At 47.2% G+C, this 23,426-nt stretch overlaps 1 protein-coding gene across 1 annotated transcript in view; it reads right to left on the bottom strand.

The window, feature by feature from the left end:
• SNAPC3 (small nuclear RNA activating complex polypeptide 3) overlaps positions 1 to 3,046 on the bottom strand; it is a 105,311-nt gene extending 102,265 nt beyond the window's left edge. The window contains exon 1 of the mRNA XM_063914075.1: positions 2,738 to 3,046. Within this exon, the coding sequence (XP_063770145.1) occupies positions 2,738 to 2,958 (221 nt within the window). The 5' untranslated portion in view covers positions 2,959 to 3,046. The remainder of the gene's footprint in view (positions 1 to 2,737) is intronic.
• Positions 3,047 to 23,426: the final 20,380 nt, after the last annotated feature.

The following is a 23,426-nucleotide window of genomic DNA, read 5'->3' as shown; positions in this document are numbered from 1 at the left end:
CATTCCCACACTCGTGAGTCTGAAGGGAAATGTGGCTATTTTAGTGTATCAAATCAATATCTGATCATAGTAGATATGATATGAATGGGTTGGGCGGTAAATCCAGATTTCAGTAGTTTACAGCATCAGCCTGTGTACCCAGTCATCAACCAGCAGGAAACACTGTGTTCTTGTTACTTGTTTCATTGTCCTACCCTACAAAACACTGAATCGAATTCAGCTTAAATCTAAAATATATCTAGAGATTCAGCAGAACAAACAAGGTTTTACGTGTGCTGAGAGGTTAAACTGGGCATGTTAAATCTCTTACATTTGTTTCTGGCAGTAGGTTCCTACCCCTGATAGACACTCCAAACTGTTCTGTGTGAGCCAACTCAGAAGTCACACCAAGCACATACATGCAAGTGTTTAAATAAAGGGGAGGCCAGTGGCACTGTTGCAGCATTATAGTATCTACACCAGTGATTTTCAACCTTTTTTTACTCGTGGCACACTGGACAATATTTTAAAAATTACCAAGGCACACCATCAGTTCTCCACAGAAAAAAACAAAAAACACACATTGGCCCTCACAGTTAAAAGAACAATACACATACATTGGCCTACACAGAAAAAACAATCACATTGCTCCCTACATAAATCCTATTGCTCCCCACATAAATCAATCACATTGCTCCCACATTAATCATGTTGCTCACACATAAATCAATCACATTTCTCCACACATAAATCCTATTGCTCCCCACATGAATTATTCACATTATTCCCCCCATAAATCCATAAATCCTTATTCTCCCCACATAAATCCTATTGCCCCCCATAGGAGAAATAACATAACAAATATTAGCCCCTACAAGTCAGCTGTCCTCCTCCCTGTCTCTCAGTGGCGGGGCTTGTTCATAGTGGAGTGCTGCGAATACTGAGCAGCGAGCGGTCGGGCAGGTGTGGATGTGGGAGGGCAAGGAAAGCTGTGTATGCAGACAGGAACTGGAAGATGTGTATGCGGGTGGGTTGGCTGGGTGGTGAGACGCAGTCTCCGTGACCTATGATATCACATCGCAACGTCTTCAAGGCATAGGTCACGGTCGGAGCACGACTGATCCTCTAAGAAGAGCCCAGGCCAACAGTTCACTTTGAAGGTGCAGGAAGCTGCTCTGGCTCCACGGCACACCTTGCAACTGGTCGCGGCACACTAGTGTGCCACGGCACACTGGTTGAAAAAGCCTGATCTACACTGACAAAGACAAATGTAAAATAACAGCTTGCAGTAGGGTACTGGGAGTCCTATAAACACATTAAAAAAGTTGTTTGGTAGATGTTTGCCTGTCCTATAGTAAATTACCTATTACCTATATATTTACAGTATATGTTCTTTAGACCTATGGCCTTATGAGGCACATGTTACTTATATAAAAAAATAAAAAAAATTATACTGTGAGCGGAACCTAGAATAATCCCCTTGGTGGCGGCAGAGATATTTTATCATTAGGATACTTTGCAAAACAAAAACATCGTAACCTCCTGACTTGGAAGGAGTCCTGAGTGCAGGCGCAATCGTGACAATGATCATCGAATGGTGCCCAATTGAATGTCATCATCGATGGGGGAATCCGTGTTTTTCAGCAATGCTAGAAAAGCATGGACGGTACACCATCTCCAACACAGTGCAGGTAGTGGCTGAAAAACAGTGGGAGGAGGGACAGCGGGCCTATTTTGGAAGAGATTGGGGCTATGTGGTCCACATCAGGGACAGTCATAAATTCCATACCGCCATTGCTGGGGGAGAAAAAGAAAAACATTGCTGCCCTGTCTGCCACCACTGGCAGCAAACCATCCAAGGTTGCTAACCATCAATGGTCATCCCTATTCATGAGCGAAGCCACTATGGTGTTTATTCAATAATAACCCTTTTACACTCGCAGGCTCGGGTCATTCCCGGGAATGTGTCCCGGGATATTTCCCTTGACACATTCCCGGGAATGACACTTTTACATTAGCGGCCCGACCCGGCATATTGCCGGGTCGGTGACGTCACCGCTGACTGTCTACCGGAGGCGGTGCTTGGAGATAATCTTCTCCAAGCACCGCCTCCTCCTATGCAGAGAACGGGTGCCGGGTCGCCTTAACCTGGTATACCCGTTCACACTGCCCAGCTTCCCGGGATGGTCCCGGATTCAACCCAGGTCGAGACCTGGGTTGAAATCCCGGGATGCTCATCCCGGGAAATTGTAAGTGTACCCTTTTACACTGACAAAAATCCCGGGATGATGCGCGTTCACGTGCAAAATCCCGGGATAAAATTGTCAGTGTAAAAGGGGTATAAGTGTTAGAAAGAGGGCCTTACTCCTGAGAGCTGAACAGTGTAGATATCCTGTACAGCTCATACTCTTGGGCTCATTTATCAATTAGTGATAAATTTCACTGTGAGTGATAAAATGCACCAGCCAATCAGCTCCTATCTTCCATGTCACAGGCTGTGCTTGAAAAATGACAGGAGGTGATTGCCTGGTGAAATTTATCACTCACAGTGAAATTTATCATTCATTGATAAATGAGCCTGTTTCATGGGAGTTTGCTGGAGGGATAAAACATACATGTTTAGAAAATACATTATAAAGTACCTAGAAACATGGACAGATGACAATTATGCAGATTTATTCTTCTTATTATTTTACGGCTGACGTGAATCAGGGCCATGGATGGCTCTTTAGCCGCACATAGGAACGACTGACGTTACCTGCAAAGCAAGTTCAGCTCTGTAGCGGTCTCGGTAGTGCAGCCAAGCTCCGCTGCCAGCTCGGCATCCTCCACGTCCTGGAAGGGCCCCTCCGCCAGGCTCAAGTCACAGCCGTGCAGGTTCTGCCTCCACAGGTGACCGAAAGAGCCAACATGTATCTTTCTAGTGTTCACATATTTAACCTCATACTCCGGGATGTTCTCATCCCTTTCCTCCGCCATGTTAAGGTGACAGCCTCCGCCGCTCTCGGTGCATTGTGGGGAGTGTAGTTCCTGACGCTCGTGCACATGCTGCTGGGGAAGCAGTCAGACACTACATCCCCCAGACGTCCTGGCGGCGTCCACAGCGCTCATAACAACAAAGTAAAGCGCTTATCACAGAATTACACGGAACGGTAGATGGTGCTAGATCCATCATCCAATAAGTGGGCACAGAGATTTATGGGGGTCATTCCGAGTTGATCGCTAGCTGCCGTTGTTCGCAGCGCAGCGGTCAGGCTAAAAATCATCACTTCTTCGCATGCGTATGGGGTGCACTGCGTACGCGCATCGTACTTTCACAAAAGCCGATGCAGTTTCACACAAGGTCTAGCGACGCTTTTCAGTCGCACTGCTGATTGGTGAGTGATTGACAGGGATGGGGTGTTTCGGGGAGGTAACTGACCGTTTTCCGGGAGTGTGCTGAAAAACGCAGGCATGTCAGATACAAACGCAGGCGTGCCTGGGGAAAACAGTATTACTATTTTAATACCTACCGGTAAATCCTTTTCTCCTAGTCCGTAGAGGATGCTGGGGTCCACTTCATGACCATGGGGTATAGACGGTTTCGCAGGAGCCATGGGCACTCTTAAGACTTTTCAATGGGTGTGAACTGGCTCCTCCCTCTATGCCCCTCCTCCAGACCTCAGTTATAGGAACTGTGCCCAGGGAGACAGACATTTCGATGAAAGGATTTACTTTAAACTAGTGGTGAGATACACACCAGCTCACACCTCAACCATGCCGCACAACATGGCATTCAACAGAACACACGCCAACAGGCATAAATCAATTACAGCAACATGCTGAAACTAATATAACACAACTTGTGTAACTCTAATAACAAAAACTGCAGGTAAAGTATGCACTGGGACGGGCCCCCAGCATCCTCTACGGACTAGGAGAAAAAGATTTACTGGTAGGTATTAAAATTCTGTTTTCTCATACGTCCTAGAGGATGCTGGGGTCCACTTCATGACCATGGGGTTTATACCAAAGCTCCAGTACGGGTGGGAGAGTGCGGATGACCCTGCAGCACCGATTGACCGAACTTGAGGTCTTCAGCGGCCAAGGTGTCAAACTTGTAGAATTTTGCAAATGTGTTTGACCCCGACCAAGTAGCTGCTCGGCAAAGTTGCAATGCCGAGACCCCCCGGGCAGCCGCCCAGGATGAGCCCACCTTCCTAGTGGAATGGGCCTTCACCAACGTCCGTAACGGCAATCCAGCCATAGTATGAGCGTGCTGAATTGTACTTCTGATCCAACGCGCAATAGTCTGCTTGGAAGCAGGACACCCAATCTTGTTGGGGGCATACAGGACAAACAAAGACTCTGTTTTCCGTATTCGAGCTGTTCTAGCGACATAAATCTTCAAAGCCCTAACCACATCTAGAGACTTTGACTCAGTGAACGTGTCAGTAACTACTGGCACCACAATAGGTTGGTTTATGTGGAAAGATGAAACCACCTTCGGAAGAAAATGTTGACGAGTCCTCAACTCTCAATACCAGAAATTTGAGATCTGTATTTATACCAACAGCGCTCTAATGAAACAATTGTAATAAAAATATCAATATCAATATCACCATTACATCCCTTATTGGCAGTTTCCTGTGGTGAGTCCTCAACTCTGCCCTATCTTCATGGAAGATCAGGTTAAGTGCTCTTGTGAGACAAGGCCCCCAATTCAGACACCCGCCGTGCGGATGCCAATGCCAAAAGCATCACCACTTTCCATGTGAGAAACTTCAACTCTATCTCTTGTAGAGGCTCAAACCAATCCGATTGAAGGAACTGCAACACCACGTTAAGGTGCCACTGGAGGCACAAATGGAGGCTGGATGTGCAGAACCCCTTTCACGAAGGTCTGAACCTCTGGAAGAGAGGCCAATTGTTTTTGGAAGAACACTCACAAGGCCGAAATCTGGACCTTGATTGATCCCAATCGGAGGCACGCCTCCACACCAGCCTGCAGAAAATGGAGAAAACGTCCCAACTCGAACTCTTCCGTAGGAGCCTTCTTGGATTCACACCAAGACACATATTTTCTCCAAATACGGTGGTAATGTTTCAACGTTACTCCTTTCCTGGCCTGAATAAGGGTGGGGATGACTTCCTTGGGATTACTCTTTAGGGCAAGGATCCGGCGCTCAACAGCCATGCCGTCAAACGTAGCCGCGTTAAGTCTTGATACACGCACGGCCTCTGCTGCAGCAGGTCCTCGCGAAGAGGAAGAGGCTGGGGATCTTCTATGAGTAACTCCTGAAGATCTGGGTACCAAGCCCTCCTTGGCCAGTCTGGGGCAATGAAGATTGCTCAAACTCTTGTTCTTCTTATGATCCTGAGCACTTTTGGGATCAGCGGAAGTGGAGGGAAGACATACACCGACCGGAACACCCACTGGGCCACCAGAGCATCCACTGCTATCGCTTGAGGGTCTCTCGACCTGAAACAATATTTCTGAAGCTTCTTGTTGAGACGAGATGCCATCATGTCTACTTGAGGAACTCCCCAAAGACTTGTCACCTCTGCGAAGACTTCTTGGTGGAGGCCCCACTCTCCTGGATGGAGATCGTGTCTGCTGAGGAAGTCTGCTTCCCAGTTGTCTACTCCTGGAATGAAAATCGCAGACAGAGCCTTTACATGTCTTTCTGCCCAGAGGAGGATCTTCCTCACCTCTGCCATTGCCGCTCTGCTTTTCGTTCCGCCCTGCCTGTTTATGTACGCGACTGCTGTTACATTGTCCGACTGGGTCTGCACGGGATGATCAAGAAGAAGATGTACCGCTTGTTGAAGGCCGTTTTAAATGGCTCTCAATTCCAGCACGTTTATGTGATTGCAGGCTTCCTGACTTGACCATTTTCCCTGGAAGCTTTCTTCCTGAGTGACACCTCCCCAGCCTCGGAGACTTGCATCCGTGGTTACCAGGAGCCAGTCCTGAATCCCGAACCTGCGTCCCTCTAGTAGGTGAGAACTGTGTAGCCACCACAGGAGCGAAATCCTGGCCTTTGACGACAGGATTATCTTCCGGAGCATGTGAAGGTGGGATCCCGGCCACTTGTCCAACAGGTCCAACTGGAATACTCTGGCATGGAACCTGCCAAACTGTATGGCCTCGTAGGCCGCCACCATCTTCCCCAACAACCTTATGCACTGATGGATCGACACACCTGATGGTTTCAATATTTGTTTTACCATTTTCTGGATTTCCAGAGCCTTTTCCACCGGAAGAAAAACTCTCTGAACTTCTGTGTCCAGAATCATCCCGAGAAAAGACAATCTTGTCGTCGGTTCCAACTGTGACTTTGGATAATTTATGATCCAACCGTGTTGTTGGAGTATTGACAGGGAGAGTGTGATGTTTTGTAACAACTGCTCCCTGGATCTCGCCTTTATCAGGAGATCATCTAGATAAGGAATTATATTGACTCCTTTTTGACACAGGAGAACCATCATCGCCATCACCTTGGTGAATACCCTCGGCGCCGTGGAGAGACCGAAAGGTAACGATTGGAATTGGTAATGGCAATCCTGAACCGCGAATCTCAGATAAGCCTGGTGAGGAGGATAAATGGGAACATGCAGGTAAGCATCCTTTATGTCTACAGACACCATGTAGTCCCCCTCCTCCAGACTGGAAATCAATGCCCTCAGTGATTCCATTTTGAACTTAAATCGTTTCAAGTAGAGATTCAGATTTTTTTTAGGTTTAGGATTGGTCTGACCGAGCTGTCCGGCTTCGGAACTACAAAAAGGCTTGAATAAAACCCTTCTCCTTGTTGTGACAAAGGTACCAGGACTATGACCTGATGACATAACTTTTGGATTGCCGCTGTTACTGCTTCCCTTTCTGGTAGAGAACCTGGCAAGGTCGATTTGAAAAATCGGCATGGGGGAACGTCTTGAAACTCCAGCTTGTACCCCTGGGACACTATTTGCAACACAAAGGCATCCAGGCCAGACAGAATCCAACCTTGGCTGAACAGTTTGAGACAGGCCCCCACCCGAGCGGCCTCCCGCAAAGGAGCCATGCTGAAGATTTGGCAGAAGAAGGGTGCTCCTGGGAACCTGAAGTCGCTGTGGACTTCTTTCCCCTTCCTGCAAAGAAGGGGGAACCTCTTGCTTTTTTGTATTTATTGGGCCGAAAGGACTGCATGTGTGGGTGATGTGTCTTTTTTGCCGGTGCAGGCGCAGAGGGTAAAAATTTCGACTTACCTGCGGTAGCCGCCGAGACTAACGCATCCAGTCCATCGCCAAATAAGGCCTCACCTTTATATGGGAGAGCCTCCATATTTCTTTTGGGATCTGCATCCGCATTCCATTGGCGAATCTACAACGCCCTCCGAGCCGATACTGCCATGGTAGCGGCTTGTGAACTCAAGAGTCCAATATCTTTCATCGCTTCTAGCATGTATGCGGCAGCGTCTTTGATATTCCCTAACTTAAGGAGTATCTCATCTTTATCAATCGTGTCAATTTCTGATGACACGCTTTCTGACCATTTTTCAATAGCGCGACTCACCCACGCGCAAGCAATAGTGGGCTTGAGCAGCGTACCATTGGCAACATAAATGGATTTCAATGTAGTTTCCATCTTTCGGTCTGCCGGCTCTTTTAGTGAAGCCGTGTCAGGTGCAGGGAGAATTACCTTCTTTGTCAACCTGGACAGTGCACTGTCTCCCACTTTTTCCTGTCCTCCACCGGGAAAGGATATGCTATCTGAATTCTCTTGGGAATACGAAATTTCTTTTCGGGATTCACCCACATCCCTTCAAAGGGAGTATTAAGCTCTTGGGAAGGAGGGAAGGTGACCTTGAATTTCTTTTCTTTATAGAAATAAGCCTTCTCCTGAGGTACAGGAGTGGCTTCCGTGACTTCCAGCACTTCCCTTATAGCTACAATCATATATTGTATATTTTTTGCTAATTTATGATATATTTCTCTGGAGTCACTATCGTCAACACAAGAATCAGTGTCCGTGTCGGTATCAGTATTCACAATATTCGCAAATGGTCTCTTATGTGACCCAGAGGGGTCACCTGCGGATGGAAGAACAGAGCCCTGAAAAATCACATCTTCCACAGATTTTCTCCAGCACTCAGCATGAGATTCAGACTTATCTAATCTCCTATTGATATGATGCATACTATCACGTATTTCTTTCACCCATGCAGGCTCTTGGTGTGCCGGCAGCGCCACCACATTACAACTCTGTGTCCCTAAAATGCTTTCCTCCGGGGAGGAACTCCCTGCCTCAGACATGTCACACACGTGTACAACATACCCTCACAGACACACTGGGACTTATAGGGGACAGACCCACAGTAAAATCTGTCAGAGGGACACAGTTTAGGAGCAGCCAGTTCACAACCCAGCGCCAAAGAAAAAATCCCTGTGCCGCGTATTTTGTACACAGAGGCAAAATCCCTGTGTCGCGTACTCCGTACACAGAAACCTTTAAGCGCTATTATATTATGAACAATATGATTTAGCACCCAGGCCCCCCTTTTTTCACCCTGATACTTGTTCAGAAGTGGAGGAGGACCAGCGTCTTCTCTGCAGTCTGTGAATGAGAGAAAATGGCGCTGAACAGTGTGCTGGCTGCCTGAGGAGGAAGCTCCGCCCCCGCAGTGGCGCGTTTCTCCTCAGAGATTTTTCACATAATATTTATACTGGCGGGGGTAGGGCTGTGCCTTGGCATCTTATGCCCCCTTTTATCCAGCTTACGAGGTTATTTGCTTCCCAGCGCCCTGCACCCTGCAGTGCCTGTGTATGTGTGGACAGCAATGGCGCACTGCGCTCCCGCCAGCCACGAGGTACCTCAGCCGTCACTTTACTTGATTGAAGATCTGTCTTCTTACACTCACCTGTCTGACTTCTGGCTCTGTGAGGGGGGTGACGGCGTGCTGTGGGATTGAGCATCTAGACACGGCTAGCATTCGGTTCCCTTTAGGAGCTAATGGTGTCCTGTCAGCCAGAAGCAGAGCCATGAAACTCTTCAGGAAGTTGATTCCTACTTCTGCCCCCTCATTCCCACGAAGCAGGGAGACTGTTGCCAGCAGTTCTCCCTGAAAATAAAAAACCTAACATAAATCTGTTCAGAGAAACTCAGTAGAGCTCCTCAGAGTGCATCCAGTCTGCCTGGGCACATTTCTAAAACTGAGGTCTGGAGGAGGGGCATAGAGGGAGGAGCCAGTGCACACCCATTGAAAAGTCTTAAGAGTGCCCATGGCTCCTGCGGAACCGTCTATACCCCATGGTCATGAAGTGGGCCCCAGCATCCTCTAGGACGTATGAGAAACGGGGGAGTGGCTGGACGAATGCAGGGCGTGTTTGTGACGTCAAAACAGGAAATAAATAGACTGAAGTGATCACAAGGTAGGAGTATATCTGCAGCTACTCTGAAACTGCTTGAAAATATTTTGCCGCCGTTCTGCGATTCTTTCGTTCGCACTTCTGCTAAGCTAAGATACACTCCCAGAGGGCGGCGGCTTAGCGTTTATACTGCTGCTAAAAGCAGCTAGCGAGCGAACGACTCGGAATGAGGGCCTATGACCCTCATTCCGAGTTGATCGCTCGCTAGCTTTTTGCTGCCGTGCAAACGCATAGTCACCGCCCACGTGGGAGTGTATCTTCGCTTTGCAAGTGTGCGATTGCATGTGCAGCCGAGTGGTACAAAAACATTTTGTTCTAAAGTGTCACCCTGACATACAGCGTTCATAGCCCAGAGGAGAAATCTTCTTAGAACAGCTTTTTTCAGGGCTGACCAGTGCAGCCCTCCTGTTTAGTGACCTGCTGCTGCAGGCACCAACTAGAAACTGAGCTCTCAGTGCCTGGAGGCGGGGTTATAGAGGAGGCCCCAATGCATCCTGGGACAGCCTAAAGCTTTAGCCCAGTGATTTCCAAACTTTTTTGAATCACGGTGCCCTAGAGTATCAGAATTTTTTTCATGGCACCCCTAGGCCAAACAGTTCTTATTGAGAAATTTAGAAACAAATATTAAATTAAGTAAATTGTATTTATATGTCATCCCTAGGCTCAATTGTGTGGTGAGGGACAAGATTTGCTTCTGTTCCCATATTTTATGACTGACAGCCAGCAGCACTAGTTTTGCCTATTATATTGACCATAAATTATTTGAATTGGTCCTGGACCACCAATCCAAGGCAACCCTGCAAGTGTCCCGAGGCACCCCAGGGAGCCCCCGCACACAGTGTGGGAACCACTGCTTTAGCCTGTTGGTGCCTCTGACTCAAGATCCACTCTACACCCCGATGTTTTCCCTGTGGAAACCAATGTACCCTGCAGCAGAAAAAGTGTCAGGGTGACACTTTAGCGCTGCAGCTCCATCACCTCCCAAGTGTCACTGCATACTCCAGTGGCTCAGTTCCCAGGTACTTGCGGCGGAGACGTCCCGGCTTAGGCACAGAGTCACCGGCTGCTCTCCTGGTTCGCGTGGCTGCTACGGGGAGGAGGTAAGAAGGTCTCCCAGGCGGGACCTGCCATTCAGTCACATTCTGTCCACGACCTAGGGAGACGGGCCACGGCACTGGCGTGGACACTGTCACCGAGCAGGGACCCCACTAGACCACCGGGCGTATGAGTACAGATCGGGTGTACCTACCCTCCATTTAATAAGGCTCATAGTACCCGGGTGGAAGTCCAATATAGGAAAGAAAACAAACAAAAATCGGCACTAGGGCTGATTGGGGCTAGAAAAACCTTAAGCCAATGTTTATATAGTAATTACTAACACACCAATTTTAAAGCAGCTGCTAAAAAGGGATTACTCAACCCTTATAACAACACAAGACAAACTGACATCCAACAGCGCTAATGAAAGAGTGTGTACATTTTAATAAAAACAATTACAACTGAATGTACAGGTACCGGCCAATTTTTTAAAGACAGACTAAATGCGCATATAAAATAATATATAAGCATAACAATTCCAACTGTTAGTTACAATAGCTGATTAGTAATCATGCACATGTGGTACGTTAGTCCTAATGATTGTGGACTTCATGCAGTTATAGTCAACTGTATTAGCTTTTTCAGTGCACTGAAGTAGATCAAATTCTTGTCCAACTTTTGTATTAGAACAATGTTAATTTGAAAATAAATGAAGACAGAATTTTCAATCAGAGGTGTTTGATGCAATAAAACACATCGGTATTTAATATCACCTAGTTCTTTTAGCCCGGCTCCCAAATGGGCAAAATTGAAATCTCCCGGCTCCTGGTGCCTTCAGCACATTAGTGGTGCCATATCCGGAGTGTCCAAGTAGCGGCTTGCAAAAGGTGAACTAACCGTGTGAAAAGTGCCAATACCGGACACAGTGGATGACACACATTTCTCCGCCTTTAATCAAGTCAGCGGCTTCCTCAGAGACTAGGTGATATTAAATACCGATGTGTTCCGTAAGAGATTGATTTCTTCCTTTCCTGCAGAGGATAGGATGAAATGGGAAATCCCGCAGATTGTGTATGCATCGTTATCACGTAAGATAGTCTTACCGGTCCCTGGGGCAGCCTCCTTAAAGGACGCTGCTGACCGCAAGATTGAGACGACCCTCAAGTCTTTATACATGTTGGCTGGGGTGGCCCAGAGACCCACTATTGTTTGTGCATGGATCACTAAGGCCATTGCTAAATGATCAGGTATTCTAATAGATGATTTAGATTCCTTACCTAGGGATGATGTCGTTTTACTCCTGCAGCATATCCAGAATTCTGCTAACTTTATGGTTGAAGCCATCAAGGAAATTGGTCTACTCAATGCCCGCACCACTGCCATGGCAGTGTCAGCACACAGGGGCTTATGGCTATGCCAGTGGACTGCGAACACGGATTCCAAAAAAGGCGTGGAAAATCTTCCTTTCACGGGTGAGGCTCTGTTTGGAGATGAACTGGATAAGTGGATATCCAAGGGTATGCCGGGTAAGTCTACATACCTTCCCTCCGCAGCGGCACCTGCTAGGAAAACCTATTCTGGTCCAACTCTGCAGTCCTTTCTGACAACGAAGTATAAAGGCAAATCCAATGGTTCTTCTACAACCTGTAAAGGGAATAGAGGTTTGACGGGCAGCAATTCAAAAACTGGTACAGACTCAGGTCATTGTTCCAGTTCCGATTCACCTACAAAACATAGGTCATTATTCCAATCTGTTTGTAGTGCCAAAGCCAGACGGTTCGGTAAGGCCCATTTTAAACCTCAAGTCGCTGAACCCGTATTTACGAGTGTTGAAGTTCAAGATGGAGTCTCTGAGAGCGGTGATCTCAGGTCTGGAGGAAGGGGAATTCCTGGTGTCTTTGGACATCAAGGATGCGTACCTTCATGCTCCGATCTGGCCGCCTCATCAGGCTTATCTAAGGTTTGCATTACAGGACTGTCACTACCAGTTCCCGGCCCTGCCATTTGGCCTCTCCACAGCACCAAGGTAATGGCAGAGATGATGTTTCTCCTCCGCATGCAGGAAGTAAACATAATACTGTACCTGCTGATCAAGGCGCCATCCAGAGAGAAGCTGTTGCACAGCATCGCCCTATCAACTTGATTGCTCCAGGATCATGGTTGGATTCTGAACCTGCCAAAATATCACCCGGAACCAACACGGAGGCTTCCATTTTTGGGAATGATTCTGGATACGGAAGCACAGAGGGTATTCCTTCCAATGGAAAAGGCATTGGTGATCCAGTCAATGATGCGGGACGTCCTAAGACCATCTCGGATATCAGTGCATCTTTGCATTCTCATCCCAGGAAAGATGGTAGCCTCTTACGAGGCTCTACAGTACGGTAGGTTTCACGCAAGACCCTTCCAGCTGGATCTGTTGGTCAAGTGATCCGGATCCCATCTTCACATGCATCAGAGGATATGTCTGTCGCCAAAGGCCAGGATCTCCCTTTTGTGGTGGCTTCAGACGTCTCACCTGACCGAAGGCCGAAGGTTCGGGATTCAAGATTGGATTCTGCTAACCACAGATGCAAGCCTCAGAGGTTGGGGAGCAGTCACCCAAGGGGAGCAGTTCCAAGTAAAGTGGTCATGTCAGGAAGCCATCCTTCCGATCAACATTCTGGAACTAAGGGCAATATACAACACCCTTCTCCTAGCGTCCCATCTTCTTCGAGCTCGAGTCGTTCAAGTCCAGTTGGACAACGTGACGGCAGTGTCTTAAATAAACCGACAGGGCGGAACGAAGAGCAGAGCAGCCATGTCACAGGTAGCAAGAATCCTCCTCTGGGCAGAAAGGCACACGCTAGCGTTGTCGGCGATCTTCATTCTGGGATTAGACAACTGGGAAGCAGACTTCCTCAGCAGACACAACCTCCATCCAGGAGAGTGGGGACTTCACCCGCAGGTGTTCGAGTCCTTGACACATCGATGGGGGATTCCTCAAATCGACATGATGGCCTCTCTTCTCAACAAGAAGCTCAAGCGGTATTGTTCCAGGTCGAGAGACCCATAAGCAGTGGCGGTAGACACTCTGGTGACTCCATGGGTCTACCAGATGGGGTACGTGTTTCCGCCTCTTCCGTTGATCCCAAGGGTTCTCAAAAGAATAAAAAGGGAAAGGGTGCAAGCAATTCTCATTGCTCCGGACTGGCCAAGAAGGGCCTGGTACGCGGATCTACTGGAGTTGCTCCTGGAGGACCCGTGGCCTCTTCCTCTTCGCGAGGATCTTCTACAGCAAGGGCCGTTCGTCTATCAAGACTTACCGCGGCTACGTTTGACGACATGGAGTTTGAGTGTCAGATTCTAGCCCGGAAAGGGATTCCAGATAGGGTGATTCCTACTTTGATCCAAGCCAGAAAGGGGGTAACGTCTAAGCATTACCACTGTTTTTGGAAGAAGTACATCTCTTGGTGTGAGACCAGGAAAATTCCGGCGGCAGAATTTAAGCTGGGGCGTTTTCTTCTTTTTCTGCCGGCTGGAGTGGATGTGGGCCTACGTTTGGGCTCCTTAAAAGTCCAGATTTCGTCCTTGTCCATTTTCTTTCAGAAACAATTGGCGTCTCTTCCGGAGGTTCAGACCTTTTTGAAAGGTGTTCTACACATTTAACCGCCTTTTGTGCCTCCTACGGCACCTTGGGATCTCAATGTTGTGTTGCACTTCCTCCAGTCGGATTGGTTTGAGCCCTTACAGGTGGTGGACGTTAAGTTTCTTACATGGAAGACAGTTACACTGTTGGCCCTGGCTTTGGCCAGGCGAGTGTCGGACCTGGGGGCATTGTCTCACAAGAACCCCTACTTGATATTTCATGAGGATCGTGCTGAACTCAGAACTCGCCAGCAGTTTCTTTCGAAGGTGGTATCTGCTTTTAATATCATCCAACCTATTGTGGTTCTGGAGCTTACTGACACCGATGCTTCTTCAAAGTCCTTGGATGTTGTGAGGGCTTTGAAAATTTATGTACAACGGATGGCTTGTCACAGAAAGTCTGACTCGCTGTTTGTGCTCTATGATCCCAATAAGATTGGGTGTCCTGCTTCAAAGCAGTCTATTTCTCACTGGATCAGGCTTACTATCCAGCATGCCTATTCTAAGGCAGGTTTACCGGTTCCAAATTCGGTACAGGCCCACTCTAGGTCGGTGGGTTCTTCCTGGGTGTCTCTGCTTTACAGCTCTGCCGAGCAGCTACTTGGTCTGGTTCGAACACGTTTGCTAAGTTCTACAAGTTCGATACTTTGGCCATTGAGGACCTTCAGTTTGGTAAATCTGTTCTGCAGGAACCTCAGCACTCTCCCACCCGATTTGGGAGCTTTGATACATCCCCATGGTACTAATGTGGATCCCTATATCCTCTAGGACGTAAGAGAAAACAGGATTTTAATTACCTGCCGATAAATCCTTTTCTCGTAGTCCGTAGAGGATACTGGGCACCCGCCCAGTGCTTCGTTTTTCTTCACTGCTCTTTGGTTAAGTATTGTTGTTGGTTCAGCTGATGCTGTTCAGGTCCAAGTTGGGTTAGCATGGCTTTCCTCTTGTTTGTGTGTGCTGGTTCGAATCTCACCACTATTCAGTTAAATCCTTCTCTTGAAATATGTCTGCCTCCTTGGGCACAGTTTCTAGACTGAGTCTGGTAGGAGGGGCATAGAGGGAGGAGTCAGCCCACACTGTTGATTTCTTAAAATACCCATGGCTTCTGGTGGAACCGTCTATACCCCAAGGTGCTAATGTGGACCCTAGTATCTTCTATGGACTACGAGAAAAGGATTTAGCGGTAGGTAATTAAAATCCTATTTTATCCAATACGTATATTCTACTGTGTATTCAGTCACTTAATACCGGATTTATCCGCAGGTATTGTACTTTGTCTGGCTTTATCGTACTAAGTCGCTCTGTTGTTGCATTTATACATAATGTCTAACAGAAAGGGCAGTAAATCAGTGGAGGCTCCTGCAGCATGCCGAGTATGCTCCAAGGATTTACCAGAGAGGGAAGTTTTGTATGATGGTCTTTGTACCACGTGTTATACATCCTCTAATCAGTCTGAAGCTCCTGTGCCTACTCAGGAGCCACCCTGGGCTGCATTCACTAACCTACTGGGTACTTTGGTAGAACGCCTTACAACCCCTATTGGACCACCTGTGTCTCTACTGCCACAAATTGTCCCTATGTTTAATCCCCTTGGGCAGAAAATTTTACCAGCTGCAGCAATTAAATCAGCCCTTGGTTAGACAAAAATCCACCCCTGGTCACTCCCGTGTCTCTGAGTCATCTAAGCGGGCTACTTCCTCCTCACAGTCCACATACCTCTCTGATGTTTCATCTGAATAAGAGGGGGAGCATACGGTCCTGTCAGACACTGAATCAGGTGTTTCTGATGAGGATTCTCCCTTGCAGATTGATGTCCCTGCCCTAGTGATTGCTATTAAGCAAGTCCTACAAATCTCTGATGATGAGGATTCCACTACTGTGGCTAAGAAAACTTATGTGTTTAAACAGCAGAAGGTGGTTAAAAATCTGTTACCCCATTCTGACCATTTAGTGGACATCAGGCGGGAACCCTGGTCTACTCTAGGGAAGAAATTCCCTCTGTCTAAACGGCCTTGGATCGCTATCCTCTCCCTGCAGGGTTATGTACCAAGTGGGAAAATTCACAAACAGTGGATTCTCACGTCACCCGCCTCGTGGTGTCGTCCACTCTGCCTGTCAATACTGTCACTTCACTAAAGGAACCAACAGATAAGCATGTGGAGGGATGCCTGAAATCTATTTACTCTCTTACAGGAGCTGTGCATAGGCCCACTATTGCTGCCTCTTTGGCTGCAAAAGGTATTGAAGCATGGGTTCAGGCATTAGAGGAAGAGCTTCCGAAGATTTCTCTGACACTGCCAGACAATACCTGTCTCACATTACCACCGCCGCCTATTCATTCAGGAGGCGTCCTCTGAGGCGGGTGTGTTGGCAGCCAAGACGTTGACTGCGTCTGTCCTATTCTGTGGTTGAGGTCATGGAAGGGGGACTTAGACTCCAAAAAGACCTTGGAGGTAGTCCCCTTCACTGGGGACATTTTGTTTGGGGAAGACCTGAATAAAATTGTGTCTAATTTAGCAGCTGCTAAGACTGCCTTCCTCCCAAATACTAATCCTTCTGCACAGAAGGCAAAAGGTACCACCTTTTGTTACTTTCGGCCTCAAGGGAAAGCAAAAGGTCAGGCATACCCGAGACAATCTTGTGCTCCCAAAAACCACCAAGCACAAGGTGGAACAATCCTGGGTGGCCCGTCAACCTGCTGCATGATGGGGCCAGCCTCCCCCTGGGAGATCCCAGGGTGGGAGGCCGACTTCTACAGTTCGCCCAGGTCTGGTTAAAGACCACTTCAGATGCATGGGTGCTGGAAGTTGTCTCTCATGGGTGAACTGTCTCTTTCAAGAGATGTCACCCTCGCCAGTTTTGCACCACAGTTTTCCCTTCAGATCTGTTAAAGGCGCAAGCTTTGCAAACAGTTGTCAGTTCTCTCCTGAGTAGAGGAGTGGTTGTGCCGGTACCTCTGTCCCAGAGAAGCAGAGGTTATTACTCTACCCTGTTTCTAGTCCCGAAACCCAATGGGTCCTTCCGGCCTATACTCAACCTCAAATCTCTGAACAAGTTTGTGAGAGTGTTCAGGTTCCGTATGGAAATACTGCGCTTAGTTGTACTGGCTATGGAACCCGGAGACTATATGGTATCCCTGGATATAAAGGATGCATACCTGCATATTCCTATTGCCATATCGCATCAGCAGTGTCTGTGGTTTGCTATTGGAAACCTTCACTACCGATTCCAGGCTCTGCCATTTGGACTGGCCACGGCTTCTCGGATCTCCACCTAGATCATGGCCGCGATGACGGCCCACCTCCATCGCCAGGGAGTCAGAATCCTGCCGTATTTGGACGGCCTGCTGATTCTGGCAAATTCCCACAAAGTCAACCTCAGTTATCTACAACTGACGGTAACATTCCTGCAAGCCCATGGGTGGCATATCAATTGGAAGAAGTCCTCGCTGGTCCCAGCTCAGAGCATGGTACACCTGGGGGCACTCCTGGACATGCACAGTCAGAGACTGTTTCTGTCTCCAGAAAAAGTCCTGAAGCTTCAGGACAGGATATGATGCTTCCTCTGTCACCCCAGAGTGTCGATACACTCAGCGATGCAAGTACTTGGCCTGATGGTGTCGGCCTTTGACATGGTAGAAAACGCTCAATTTCATTCCCATCCACTACAGAGGTTAATCCTTTCCAAGTGGGACAGCCTACCTCATCAAATTAGATCTCACATGATTTAGTTGACTCCGGAGGTTCATCTGTCGCTGACCTGGTGGCTCCAGGACCAGCAATTGAACAGGGGCCATCCCTTCTGGATCCCCGACTGGGTCCTGCTGACAATGGACGCCAGTCTGAGGGGATGGGGCACAGTGTTGGAGCAACACTCTTTTCAGCATCGCTGGACCAAGGAGGAATCACTCCTCCCAATAAACATTCTAGAGTTGAGGACGGTGTTCAATACATTATCTCTCGCCCTGCCTCTGGTACGGAACAGTCCTGTTCAAGTATGGTCAGACAACGCCACCACAGTGGCATACATAAACCATCAAGGTGGCACTTGAAGCCGCATGGCAATGATGGAAGTGTCAAAAATCCTTCTTTGGGCGGAATGCCATCTGCCAGCAATATTGGCAGTGTTCATCCCAGGCGTCCTGAACTGGGAAGCGGACTTCCTCAGTTGCCAGGACATGCATGCTGAGAGTGGAGTATTCATCCAGAAGTCTTTCCAATCCTACTGGACAGGTAGGGCATACCAGATGTAGACCAGATGGTGTCTCGACACAATTACAAGGTTCCGGTCATCAGATCACGGACCAGGGATCCTCAGGCAGCATTCGTGGATGCTCTGGCAATTCCATGGAACTTTTGGCTGTTCCCTCCAGTGTCGCTCCTGCCGGAATTTCAAACAAGAAGGAGGAATACTACTTCTAATCGCTCCAGCGTGACCCAGACGGCATTGGTTCGCAGACCTGCAGGGTCTGTCGACAGAGCATCCTTTTCTACTTCCTCAGTGCCCAGACCTCCTCGTACAGGGCCCTTATCTCTACCCAGACCTGGCCAGGCTGACTTTGACGGCGTGGCTCTTGAAGCATCTTTTCTGAGGACCAAAGGATTCTCCGAGGCGGTTACCCAAACTATGTTGAAGGGCCGCAAACCGGCATCTGCACGGATTTATTACAGGGTCTGGAATTCTTAATTCACCTGGTGTGCTGATAAGAATTATGATGCATATCGATTCAGAACGTCCAGAATTCTGGCTTTTCTGCAATGAGGCCTTGACTTAGGTCTTCATCTGGCCTCCGTCAAGGTTCACATATCTGCCTTGTCAGTATGGTTTGAGAGAAAAATTGCGTCTATACCTGACGTTCATACTTTCACTCAAGATGTCCTTCAGATTCAGCCTCCCTATGTCCGTCGTGTGGCTCCATGGGATCTGTCTGTTTTACTGAATGTCCTGCAAGAGTCTCCATTTGAATCTCTTGAGTCGGTGGACCTTAAATGGCTCACGGCCAAGGTCCTGTTCTTGCTGGCTATTGTCTCTGCAAGACGGGTGTCAGACTTAGGCGCTTTGTCTTGTCGTCTACCCTTTCTGATATTTCACCGTGACCAGGCAGTTCTCGACTGGGTTATTTAACTAAGGTGGTGTCATCTTTTCACCTTAACCAAGAGATTGTGGTTCCGGCCTTTATCTCTTTGGACTTATCTTCCAAAGAGCGGTCTTTGGATGTGGTAAGGGCTCTCCATATCTATGGGAGAGGACTGCCTCTATCAGGAGGTCAGATGCCCTTTTTGTCCTGTTTTGGTTTCCACAAACGTGGCTGGCCTGCCAATAAGCAAACCTTGGCCAGATGGATTAGAATGGTGATTGCACAAGCTTATGCGTAGGCTGGACTCACAGCTCCTGCTGCTATTAAAGCCCATTCTACTCGGTCTGTGGGACCTTTTTGGAAGGCTTGCTGTGGCGCGTCCGCAGAACAATTGTGCAAGGCGGCTACGTGGTCATCAGTGAACACTTTTCTTAGGTTCTATGCCTTTGATACTTTCGCCTTCAAGGATGCTTCCTTTGGATGCCGGATTCTCATATCTGCTAAGGCGTATCCCCTCCCTTGAGGAACTGCTTTAGGACATCCCCAATGTTTTCCCTGTGGAAACCAATGTACCCTGCTGCAGAGAATAGGTGTTGTGGTAGACTTACCATGGTTAACACTCTTTCTGGGAGGTACATTGGGTTCCACAGGGCGCCCACCCTGACGCACCTAGCTTCTATGGGTTTGTATGGCATTAGCCACTGGTTCCTTCTCCTGTTGTGAGAATGTGGTTCTATTTGACTAACATCTGCCTTCTCTCTTGCCTGCTCCTGCATTTGACTGGTTAACGAAACTGAGCTTTCAGTGCCTGGAGGCTTCAATGCATCCTGGGATAGCCTAAAACTTTAGCCTGTTGGTGCCTCTGGATCAAGATCCACTCTGCACCCTGATGTTTTCCCTGTGGAACCCAATGTACCTCGCAGAAAGAGTGTTAACCATGGTAAGTCTTCCATAACACCTTACCATAACCTTTTTTCAAACCTAGCCTGTGACACATCAGTTAGGAGCTGATTGGCTGGTACTTTATCTCCATAGACTTTATCTCCATCCAAGACTTAGTAAATAGACCCCTTATACTCCTTTTACACGTACGCGGGTCATAGCTGGGAGCCTGACATGGGTGCTACCCGGCTGCGACCCATGTCACCCCCCTTTCCAGCACCAGTCACCAACCTCAGCATATTGCCGGGTTGGTGACGTTGCCTGTGACGTGGCGGGGGCGGTGCTGGAAGATCACATGATTTCCCAGCGCTGCCCTTCCATACACTGTGAACGGGAACCGGGGCGCATCGACTCGGCTTCTGTTTAAACAGCACAGCTTGCCGGGTTGAACCATTGTTCAACCCTGCAAGCTACCTGAGTTGAAATACCGGGTCACTTGACCCAGATTATTCCAACTCTGCCCTTTTACACCAGCCAGCAACACGGGTTATGCGCGTTCATGTGCAATAATCCGTGTTATGTTCTGGTTGATGTAAAAGGGGTATAAGTAACTAGACTGGATATGCTGGTTCTCTAATAGCTGCTCCAACTAATTAGTTCTTTCCTGGGAGTTACCAGCACCATAATATTTTCTGCATAATATGGGCTGTACAGTAAGTATTGATAATCGTGGAACTGCCACATTATTTACACTCCATTTTGGTCAGATATTTTCCTTTTTAATGAAAATATCCCCAACATGTACGTATGGAAGCCTGCAAGGAAAGCGGTAAGTAGTGATAACTGCTTTCCCTGTGAGTTACTTCCCCAGCATTTTGGTGGAAGGGGATCAGAAGATCTCTCACTACCATAGCTCCATATACTTAAAGGAGTTCACACCACCTGAAGATGGTTCAGACCATAGTGCCCATTGATAATAATGGGGTCTGCTAAAAGGCCATCCACTGACATGCACAGGACATTTGTACAAGTTTTAATATATAAATTTGTATTGAAACTTAATACGAGAAAGTTGGAGGGAAAAAAAAAAAAAGGATGTAATATCAAAGTGTCTAGATAGGCTTATTACCCAACACGGGTGTGATACAATTTACCGGCATTGGTAAACCTGACCGGTAAACATGACCACTGGCATCCTGACTGCCGGGATGCTAACCGCATCCGCCCAACACAATATCACAAAATAAAGTTGCCATGTCCACCACCGTTTTGTAAAGATAATTACCCTCATCTCCAAATTACAAACCTGTATTATTATTATTTTTATGAAAACCTATGAGAAAGAGCTATAACTTACAGTGTCATGTATAGTAAAGGACATTTTTACTCATTTTCATTGAATAGGCCCTAATTAGCATTCTTTAGGAGATTTCTAATACATTTTGTGTATTATACAATTAGTACATAGCCACAAACTGTAAAATTATGCAGAGACTTCAGTTTTCACATACTTTTTTTGGGGAAAAAGCTTGATACATATGCCCCTTTAACCTTGATCATGCTGGTGTAGAGCTTAGATGTGATGCTGTGCAACACTGCTCAGATATAAACAAAAAGTAGATATTGGCATCCTGAAGCAAGCAGTTTCTGCAGATGATTATGCTGTACGTAGTTGTTCAGCTAAATCAATCACCACACAATAGAATCTCATAACTCAGCATTCAACATGAATAATTGGGCGATACAAATTCTGGGACATGTCATTTGATCTCTGCAATACTTCAGAGATCAAATGTCCTTCTTCCAAGCAAATGTGAATCTACCCTTCATAATCTTTCCTCACGTACTTGAATGATACCCTGATTTTCTCAAGCATGCTTGAGAGGTACCTCATGACCAACTGATAAATATAAAATATATCCTGCAAAATCAACTATTTGCCAAGATGAAGAATTGTTTCTTCAACCAATCCAGAGAGAGCTTCCTGGAACACAGCACAGGGTGTAGAAATGGGACCAGAGAAGTTCTCTGCTTTAAGCAATCTAGTTTAACAGCTAATACATACTTTTGTCTGAAAACCCTAACATTGTCTTAATGAAACAGGGGACTTCCAAAGACATATGAAAACCCTAGTCACAAAAGGTTTTTGACACCTTTCACTATTGAGCCCATACTCCGATATGCTGACCACAATTGGGCCTATACGCTTGAAATGGATGCATCCAAGAATGGAGCAGGAGCCATGCTTTACTAATCTGAATTCAAGGATGTCCTTCACAGTTGCTTCTTTCTTTCATACAGATTCACTTTCACCATGATGAACTATGTTGTGGTCATCATCATGGCCTTTTCTGATTGGAGGCATCTTCTGAATGGTTGTAGATTTCTATTCTTTATCTTCACTGATCTTGAGAACCGTGCAACATATTCATGGGCAGGATATTTTGAACTCTGCAGGAACGGTATAACAACCTTGATCCAGCAACGTCCAGGCTGATGCGCTTTTCAGCAGAACATCCAACAGTCAATCTGTTATGCAGACTACTCGGTATCTGGGTTATCAGGTGAGACCAGGTGACACTCGCGCAATTACCCCTTGCCCAGCAGTCTTTTAGCCTCCTGCTATGCTAGGCTTCTCCTATAGCAGCCACCTTTCCAGTGTGAATTAGGTCCACCCCGTACTCAGATGCCCTCAGGTTTTATGTATGGACAAGGTGACTATTGGAGGCTGGGCAAGAGTAAATGCAGTACTGTGAGACGTCACAGGACAACCTTGATAACCCTGCCCAATACTCAGATAGGAATAATAAACAAATTGTACAGGGCGATATTATAACAAACACTCAAAGAATGTGAAGTGCAACAATGCACAGGGTGGTACAATAATGAATGCTAATGATATGTAAATGCAACAATGCACAGGATGATATGAGCAACTTTGCTAAATAGAGTATAAATGCAACAATCCACAGGATGACATTAATAATGAAATACAAGAGGTAACTCAAACTCTGAAAATAACCAATGCAAAATCCCAGGATTTAGCTTAAACTGTCTGATGTGGATTCTGAAGAAGCCCGGAATTTGGAACTGGAACCGAGCTCCCTGAAGGGGAGCAGAGATCCAGAGACACTTAGACTGAGACCGGCTTCAGAGCAGGATTACACTGTGTGCAGTGATAGCAGGCTTAGAAACTGGAACAGATAGCACTAACTGCACAGATTCTAGACTCCATCAAGGAACAGGGACCAGGTACAAACTAGTGATGAGCGGATTCGGTTTTACTCGGTTTTACTCGGTTCTCAAAACGGCATCTTATTGACTCACAGATGTCACGTGTTTTGGATAGCCAATAAGATGCCGTTTTGAGAACCGAGTAAAACTGAGTAAAACCGAATCCGCTCATCACTAGTACAAACAGGAACTTGAAGCT

Source organism: Pseudophryne corroboree, chromosome 1 (assembly GCF_028390025.1).
Source record: "Pseudophryne corroboree isolate aPseCor3 chromosome 1, aPseCor3.hap2, whole genome shotgun sequence".
NCBI classification, from domain to species: Eukaryota; Metazoa; Chordata; class Amphibia; order Anura; family Myobatrachidae; genus Pseudophryne; species Pseudophryne corroboree.
This window is presented reverse-complemented; position numbering and strand designations above follow the sequence as displayed.